Source organism: Benincasa hispida, unplaced genomic scaffold (genome assembly GCF_027475165.1).
Source record: "Benincasa hispida cultivar pf3 unplaced genomic scaffold, pf3_genome.v1.1 HicScf504, whole genome shotgun sequence".
Taxonomy (NCBI): domain Eukaryota; kingdom Viridiplantae; phylum Streptophyta; class Magnoliopsida; order Cucurbitales; family Cucurbitaceae; genus Benincasa; species Benincasa hispida.
The window spans coordinates 1-9,593 of record NW_028326607.1 but is presented as its reverse complement, the minus strand read 5'-3'; the positions used below and the strand labels follow the sequence as shown (position 1 = coordinate 9,593).

The following is a 9,593-nucleotide window of genomic DNA, read 5'->3' as shown; positions in this document are numbered from 1 at the left end:
AAGCTTCCAAACTTAAACTTTTCTTCTAACATTTTACCCTTTTCCCTACAATTAAACATTAATTCTCACATCAGCTTACTCACCATACTGCTTTCAGTAGGGAACATACAAAAGTAGAAAAAATAGGGTTCAGGGTTTACATTTACCTCCCCCTTAAGAAAATTTTGTCCTTGAAATTCTGCTAAAAGTTCGTCAATTAAACAACTATGGATGCTTGTTTTTCATTTGCTCCTCAGCTTCCCATGTAGCTTCTTCAGTGCTATGGTTTCTCCATAATACCTTTACCAAAGGTATTGCCTTGTTCTTCAAGATTTGCTCTTTCCTATCAAGAATCTCCACTGGTTCTTCTTTGTATGACAAATTTTCTTTCAATTGCACTGGTTACTCAGGTAACACATGGGTAGGATCTGGCACATACTTTCTTAGCATTGCCACATAAAACACATCATGGATATAATAAAACTCATGAGGTAATTCTAACCTGTAAGCCATTGGGCCAACTCGTTCTATTATCTCGTAAGGTCCAATATATCTTGGGCTTAACTTCCCTTTCCTACCAAACCTAAGTATTCCTTTCCATGGAGACAACTTAAGAAATACTTTATCGCCAACTTCGAATTCCAATTCTTTTATCCACTTATCTACATAACTCTTTTGTCAGTTTCGAGCTATTTTAAGATTTTCTCTTATAATCTTAACACTGTCTGACGTCTACTGAACAAGTTCTGGGCCTAATAGTTTCCTTTCGCCCACTTCATTCCAACATACTGGAGTTCTACATGGTCTCCCAAACAAAGCCTCATACGGTGCCATTCCGATACTCAAATGATAAATGTTGTTATACGCAAATTTGATCAACGATAGATGCGTATCCCAACTGCCCTTGAACTACAATACACATGCTCTCAACATGTCATCTAATGTCTAAATCATTTGCTCAGACTGACCATACGTCTGTGGATGAAAAGTTGTACTGAAATATAGCTTGGTACCCATAGCTTTCTGCAAGCTAGGCCGAACTTCGATGTAAACCTAGAATCTCAGTCTGATACAATTGAAACTAGAGCTCTAAACTGGCTTACAATTCTATCAACATACAACTTAGCTAACTAGTCTAGGGTAAAAGTAACCTTAACAGGTAAAAACTTAGCTGTTTTTATCAATCTATCCACGATTACCCATATACCATCATAGCTCACTGGTGTCCTAGGTAATCCAAACAAGAAATCCATCGTAACATGCTCCCACTTCCACTCTGGTACTAGGAGTGGATTAAGCAATCCTGCTGGCCTCTGTCGTTCAGGCTTAACTTGCTGACACACTAAACATCTGTCAACATACTCTGCTATTTCTCTTTTCATACTAGGCCACCAGTACGACTTCTTTACTGTTCTATACATCTTCGTTCTACCTGGATGCATAGCATAAGCTGAACTATGTGCCTCTTCCAGAATAGCCTGCTTAAGTGCTAAGGTATTAGGTACACATATTCTACCTTTCTTCTATAGCACTCTATCTGCTCTTAACTGATAGTCCGTTCTCAGACCATTACTTACTTCTTTAGCTCAATTCTGAAGATCAAAATCTCTTAACTATTCATGTAGAATATCATCTACTAACTTAGGACGTACTTGAAACGAAGCTAACAAACCTCATGTCTGATTAACTGATAATGTCGCTTTAGCACTATACAACTCATGTATCAGTACACCTCTTACTGAACAGATAACAACTCTGGTTGATCCGGTTTTCTACTTAGAGCATCAGCCACCACATTCGCTTTACTGGGTGATAATAAATTGTATAATCATAATCCTTGATCAACTCGATCCATCTTCTCTATCTCAAGTTTACCTCTTTCTGATTAAAGATATACTTTAGACTCTTATGATCAGTGAATATATGAAAACGTTCACCAAACAAGTAATGTCTCCACAACTTTAGAGCCAACATAACTGTTGATAACTCCAAATCGTGCGTAGGGTAGTTACATTCATGCTTCTTTAACTGATGAGAGGCATAGGCCACTACCTTTCCTTCCTGCATCAGCACACATCCTAATCCTTGTCGGGATGCATCACAATAAACCTCAAACTCTTTACCTGGTGTAGGTAAAGTCAGATGCTGTTACAAACCTCTTTTTCAACTCTTGGAAACTATACTCACATTCTAGCGACCACTCAAACTTTGCATCTTTTCTGGTAAGGTTTATCAATGGTAGAGTGATGTATTATGAATGTGATGAAATAATGGTGTATAATTGTGATGATGGTGTATGCATTGCACAAGCAAGTTTTCCTAGTAAGACTCAAGTACAAATCTTACTAGGTTTCCTGGTAAGTCTAGGGTTGAATACAAGGACTGCTAAGATACTATGCGTTAATAAATTTTGATTCCTTTGCGATGGAAAAAAAAATAAGTTTGGTTGGTGTTTTGTTTAAGTATAAATTCTATGCGACGGAATTGAGTAAAGAGTTGATGACAGCGAAAGTTACAATGAGTATGTGGGGAACGGGTTGAAAAGGGATTTAGCTAACACTTTCTAAGATTGCGTTCAAGTTATGTGATCATGCTATACGCACACAATAACATGTCATCTCTCAATGAAAATGCTATAGTTCCTATTTCTAGGACGCATGCAATGTATACAATAATGTCGATAGGACTTATGTCTAAGCCTCTATTCTTATCTATGCAATGATGAATGATACACACATACACAAGGTGACTGCATACTATTATATCCTATTTCTAGGGTGCATACGATGCATAATAGCAAACAAAACTTATCTCTAAGTTTTTATCTCTTGCTTATGCGGTTCTAATCTGACTCTCTCAAGCCTAGATTCTTTCTTTAGACTACTCTCTCAAGTATCTCTAAAGGGTGAAGGACGCATACATAAGACAATATGATCACATAAAATGAAGATCTTAGGTCATGCTAGCTAAGTACTTCTCAACCGATTCGGAAATTTAGCTACTCATTCGAAATGTGAAGAGATTAAATAGATGTTGAGATGAGAATTCCATTTTATAGATAAAGTCAGAATATAAAATAACAATGGAAAGTAGGGATAAGAAGCTTGTCTTGCTTCCCGAGGCTTTTACACTATCTTTTTACTTTACTCTGTCCAGAAGAATATCCTTGCTTCCGCAAGTGTCGACCCTCTCTCCATTTGCAGCGCCTCCCAGTAGTCTTTCGAGATATCCAGGAGTGACCTCTCGGCATCTTCTTCTCTTCGCTCGCCTCCGCCTCTAAGTGTATGAACACTACAAACTAATAGCTAACTAATTATGTATTCTATCTTCTATGTATATGGCGAACTGTGTCGAACTCGAACCCCTTTAACAATGGTGGCCTTTGGTATTTATAGAGCTCAAGGTGAAAAACCTTTTCTCTCAAATGATTGCAATGATGGGTTGTCATTAAATCTTCTGTTCGATGCACCGATTAATGGTCACCGAAAAGTTGAATATACTTGCTATAGTGTGTCGTTAACAGCTTGTCAACTAAATTCGGATTTAACCATCATCAACTTTCCATCCCATCAGGATTTATTAAGCTTTCACCTTGATGCGTTGTCTTTATGCGGCCACCTTCTTGAGTAAATTCTCGTGAGCGCATACGATCGCATGGCTTTGCGGTCGCAATCTTTTAATGTGCACGGTCGCTGAATTCCTTGGATCGCAATTTGCTTTGCGCCAACGCCTTTTTCCTACCCAAAATTAGTAAATTAGCTGTTTTTATGCGATGGGCGCATGCGATCGCAATATTCTTATTTAATGCTTTTGGGCATGATTTTATATATTTTTACCGTCGCATTCTCACATTGTTTTACATCTTTGCGCTATAATAACGTGCATTTCTGCCCATTATCATAGAGCTATCTTAGAAAAGCCCTCCACGAATCTCCTGTAATAATATGCTAAACCAAGAAAATTGCATACCTCTGTTACAGTCATGGGTCGTTCCCATTTAACTATCGCTTCTGTCTTCTGGGAATCTACACTGACTCTGTTTGTTGTAACAATATGCCCAAGAAATACAACTTGATTTACCAGAAACCACACTTACTAAACTTGGCATATAACTTCTTTTCTCTTAGCATTTACAACACTAACCTTAGATGTTCTTTGTGATTCTCTGCAATACTGAAATATACTAATATATCATCTATGAAAATTATCACAAACTAATCCAGGTAAGGATGAAATATCCTGTTCATCAAGTCCATAAATACCGTAGGAGCATTCGTCAAACCAAACGGCATTAGTTGGAACTCATAATGTCCATACCTGATCCTAAAAGTAGTCATTGGAACATCTGTTTCCTTCACCTTCAACTAGTGGTAACCTGATCTCAAATCTATCTTAGAGAATACTGTGGCTCCCTTTAACTGATCGAAGAGATCATTTATACAAGGCACTGGGTACTTATTCTTAATTTTCACCTTATTCAACTATTTATAGTCTATACATAATCTAAGAGTACCATCTTTCTTCCGGACAAACAAGACCAGCGCTCCCCAAGGTGACACACTGGGTCTGATGTACCTCTTATCAACAAGTTCCTGCAACTAAACTTTCAACTACTTCAGTTCTACTGGCACGATTCTGTATGGTGCCTGGGATATTGGTGTTGTACCTGGAACTAACTGAATAGTAAACTCAACTTCCCTGTCAGGTGGTGAATGTGGTAACTCTTTAGGGAATACATCTAAGAATTCTTGTACCACAGGTACATCTTCAAGTTTCAGCTTCCTATTTCGTGAAACCGCCATATAGGCTAAATAAGCTTCAGATCCCTTGCTCAGCAGTTTCCTAGCCTTCACTACTGATATTAAACTTCCTAGAAGTATTCTTTTACTCCCTACCACGGTTATCTCTTGTTCATCTGGCTTCCCAAATACTATCTCTTTCTTAAAACAATCCACGGTGGCATAATGTTTACTTAGGAAATCCATGCCTAAGATAACATCAAATTCTAACAACTCTACCAGAATTAGGTCAACCCATAAGCTTTGATTCCCAAGAACAATTTCACAATTCCTGTAATACTCATGCATAACTAGAGTATCTCCTACACGCTTGAAATAAACAAGTCCTCATTCATACGATCAAGCACTCTATGTATATGCAATGAAAACATGCTAGATATGAATGAGTGTGTAGCACCACAATCAAATAACACATAAACGGACTGATTACATAAAGTTATCGTACCAGTTACGACATTTGGAGACTCTTCCGCTTCCTGGTGTGTCAGAGCGTATTCTCTACCCTGCTGCTGCTGCTGCTACTGCTGTTGGGGTTAGCCTATTACCCCTTTCTGCTTAGCTGCACCGGATCCCTCACCTCTAGCTTCGGTCACTCTAGGTTGGTCTACAACTTGGGTAACTACTCTCTGTCCACCCTGTGCCCCATGAACTAGCTGGGGGAAATCTTTTTTTAAGTGCTCTGCTTGTCCACACTAGTAACAAACATTTATGTCACCATAACATATTCCTGTATGGCACTTACCACAATTCACACACAGTGGCTTCCTTCCTGTACTAGCTACTGACTCGCTAGCTGTTGAATATAAAAATATATATAATCTTTAATCTTTAAGTGCATGTAGAATGATGACTGGATGAATCAAGCTCTTGTCCCCGGCAACGGCGCCAAAAACTTGTAATAATAAATTTGTAAATCTTTATCTATGTCTATTATTATGCATTAATGAATGAAAATGATGATGATCTATGCGCTCAAAGTGCTTTGCGATAAAAATATTAAGATACTACGTTCTAGGTGTATGTGATGATGCTTAAATGCTTCATAGTATGCATTGATGTAATGCATGTCATAAGTTTTCTTGCATTGGAACCAAGTATAATTCCAACACAAGTTTCTCAGATTGACTTGAGGTCGAACACGAGGATTGTTGTTATTATTACGATATTAATGTGGTAAATGCGATCGGTTTATCATAAAGAATAAAGAATTGATTTGTGTAGAAAAGTAAATTGCGATGAAAGTAAATTGCGTTGTATATAAATTGAGATAAAGTAAATTGAGGTGATAAGTAAATGACTAAACTAATAATGATACAGGGTGAATATTGGCTGTGAAGTTGTACAAAAGAATCTAATGAATGCGGTGGAAAGTCTTGTGAATGAATCAGAAAAAGAATGGGTTGAGGGAGAGGACATCGTAAGTTCGTCAATCCCGTTAAGGACGCAACTGAGGTTCCGCTTTCCCTTGGCTTACACCTTTCAATGATCGGCCGCGTTCCCATATGTCTATGGTGAAACAGGGATGAACGTAATGAACGCAAGGTTGTTTCCATCTCTGGAAACACTTCTCGCTTTAGTTAATGCATTCTTCCAACCTTCTCTCGATAGGCGGAATAACATCTTCACTTATGCTCTCAAAGCTGAAGATGTCGTCGAGCATGCTTTAGCTAAACTTAGCCGATTACCTTAACAAGGATTAACTCACTCGCTTATTCTTCCCCTTTACCTAGGGGATTAGTGACACATAATGGAGAAAATGGATGATAAATGTGTGGAAATAACAGAGAGATGATAATGATTACGATAATGATATTTAAATCTAATGATCAGCATTTGATACATGATTGTGAATGAAAGATTAAAGAAATATGAACACAGTAGACGAATGAAAGAATATAAACAGATACGGAAAAAGTGTCAATGTCTTGACACAGATCTCGATCGAAGACGTTGTGCCTGTCGGCGTGTGGATGAAATTGAGTGGAAAGCTTCCCCTCAGGTTTGCTTTCCAGGTAGAAGTGACCTCTTGACAGAGCTTCTTCTTCGAGAATGGAAAGAAGTTCTTGCTCAGAGACTCACCTTTTAGCGTTGTCTCGTCATTCTCTCAGATTTTCTCTATGTTGTCTCTTCAGACCAGCCTCTCTAACAATGAATTTGAGGAAGCTATTTATAGACCTTGGCTCTCTATATTGGTGGTCCCACTTTGTAAATCTGATAATTTCTACCATGGCGTAGTGGAAATGTCTGCCTTGCTTCACGATCATTCTGTCAGAATCGTACAACAGAAAGTTGTACATGTTAGAAGTCCTTCGAATTTGTTGCTCTTCATATCTTCGATCGATCACCGCATGCGGTGTAGTTGTTTTGATTACTGCATGCGGTGGAAATGTGTTGATCGCTTGAATCCATGATCGATCGTCGCATGTGCTGCAATTGTGTTAATCTTTTTCATTCTTGATCGATTGTCGCATGCTGTTGTGGATGAGTTGATCTTTTTTGTCCTCGAGCAATTAACGCATGCGGTGACCTATTTCCTGCAAAACAAAGATTTGGACATTCCATTTTGCCATCGCAATGGGGTTAGTGGGTGTGTTCACGACACTTTACAATTTTTGTATTTCTATACTGTCAATGCAATTTTTCCTTTTTTTTGACGTATAATCTAAATAAAACAGCATAAATAACTTGTATTTCTACAAGTTATCACACACCCAAATTTAGATATATGCTTGTCCTCAAGCATATCTTCAACTAAGGCAATTCCGCTCAACTCCCTTCCTAACTTTGCGTCGATCGACTACTCAAAATGCTCTGCCTCTACAAAATTACTCAACACCGCAAGTTCCTTCTATCCTTTAACAATTCTTCACATGCTCTACTTTTTTCTTATCTAAAACAAACCTCTACCCAAAGTTCCCTACTAATTTTGAGAAGAATGTTTGACCTCTTCTTGCAAAAACAACGAAGTGCGTCTTTATGCGGTGGCCTGGTTTGCGTCATCGTATAGAGAATGTTGGTCATGGTTACACCCTTCGTTTTGGCTTGCTCCCACAGGTGTCATGCGAGCATCAAACTTCGGGTGTGTACCAATCTCAATTTCAACTCTTGATCTTCAGCCAAGTTTTACTTTTGCTGGTCAGAGGAGTTCTCTCTTTTATCTTTATTTTCTCTTTTTTTTTTTTTTTCATATTGCATCGATCCTGGAAACCTACCTTCATTTTGACTTACTCCCATGGGTGTCATGCGAACATCCGACTATGAGCAGGTTCCTTTCATGACTTAACTCTTATCAGGTTGGGATTTTTGGTATTTTCCCTTGCACTAACAGCGGAGTTTTTATGATTTTTTTTTTTTTACAATGATGATGAACACATTTTCCTGATATGACCGCATCCGCTTGATCGCATCTGCTCAGACCTTCCCCACTCCCAAATTTAGAGATGCGCAAGGTTCTCATTGCGTTGTTTTGGACAGAAAAGACAAAACACTTGGTCAAAATTTTGAAAAGAAGGTTTGAGTAGAGTCTTGAAATAGAGAAGGTAAAGTAGAGCTATTGCGATTAATTATCTAAGTGTTAGTCAGAAAATGCAATGTATAAAGAAATTCTACTAAGGGTATGCATACTACTCATCATGGCAGCACAAATAAACAATGCAAAATAAAAGACAAGAATTATCGCAATAATTGACAAAGAATAATTACTCTGTTGTATAAAATTTGACAAAGTATACAAAGAATTATAAACATCGCAACACAAAATTGTAGCATGTACAAAAGAATACAAAGTATAGCTTTTATATAAAATAATTGAATGAATGGCCGCAAAGAAAAAAAATAGCAAAATTGTGGAGAAGGTGGCACACCCCCAAATTTAGAGTCGTGGCAGGAGATCTTAAGGAGGATGTTGCGGAGGAGCTCGTTGAGGCGCATCTTGAAACTGCAGAGGTTGTTGTTGTTGCGGTGCATTCCGATCTATTAGTGGCCTTTTGGCTGGAAGCTCGGGGCAATGTAAGGAGTCCTTGAGAAGCATTCTCAAGATCTTCGTATGAATGAGGCCATGAACTTTAGGCATGGGCTCTTCGTCAATGCCTACGCCCACAGAGAGGCACAGGCTCAAAATCATCCATGAAAAGAAGTATTGGCCTCTCACACGTCCAACAAAGCCTCGGATCTGCTTCGCAATTAGCTGGCCTACATCAATTGGAATGCCTCGCATGATATAGTATGCGACCATGACTCGATCCCTTGAAATTGTTTTGTCATGCGTTGTTGGGATGAGCCACTGTTTCACCAAATATACCCAAAGTTGCGCCTCTGGGAGTAGCTTGTTAGAGGCAAGGGTCTTAATGCTTGTTAATGATACCAACCACTTGGTGCCCGGTTGCGTTAATACCTTCAGCGCATCCTCCATGTGTTCTTCTTCAGGATCATCAAACTTGTTACCTGGTGCTTCCGAGATATTCTTCAACTTGTATAGTTCATTGATGTCCCTTGCATTGAACGACACTACCTTCCCTTCTATGATCACCACATCTTCGGTGTCAAGGAGCTAGCCTGATAAAAGGCCCTCACTACTGCAGGAATAATGATGGATGGACATTGCCAGAAAGTTTCTCACCTATGCTTCAACACAACACTCATGATCATATCTGGTAGTGGCGTCGACATAGGGAAAAAACCCATCTCCATCATCATCATCATTTTCTTTCTTTGTTGATGGGCGCCTCCTGGTCGATGCAAGCTCACTGCTCTCAACTTTAGCTTTGCCATTGTCTTGAGCAGATGCAAGGCGGGATTTTTGTTTTTGTTTGAATT

The 9,593-nt window shown here is 38.8% G+C and overlaps 1 protein-coding gene across 1 annotated transcript; it reads right to left on the bottom strand.

Annotated features, from left to right (window-relative positions):
• Positions 1–204: 204 nt before the first annotated feature.
• LOC150030167 (uncharacterized) lies at positions 205–5,066 on the bottom strand. Its single transcript, XM_090310004.1, has 6 exons — positions 4,646–5,066; positions 4,123–4,174; positions 3,949–4,015; positions 1,131–1,457; positions 948–1,032; positions 205–377 (listed from the first exon to the last, which is right to left on the bottom strand). Exons 1-6 carry the CDS (start codon positions 5,064–5,066, stop codon positions 205–207), a joined length of 1,125 nt encoding a protein of 374 aa, XP_090166130.1.
• Positions 5,067–9,593: the final 4,527 nt, after the last annotated feature.

Bases quoted from the DNA above. Each gene is read 5' to 3' on its own strand.
- LOC150030167 (XM_090310004.1), bottom strand. From the start codon at position 5,066: ATGCATGAGTATTACAGGAATTGTGAAATTGTTCTTGGGAATCAAAGC. The intron at 4,175-4,645 runs GTACAACACCAA...TAATTTTCATAG, and splicing joins TACTATTCAGTTAGTTCCAG to ATGATATATTAGTATATTTC. The intron at 378-947 runs GTCAGTCTGAGC...CTGAGTAACCAG, and splicing joins TTTTCATCCACAGACGTATG to TGCAATTGAAAGAAAATTTG.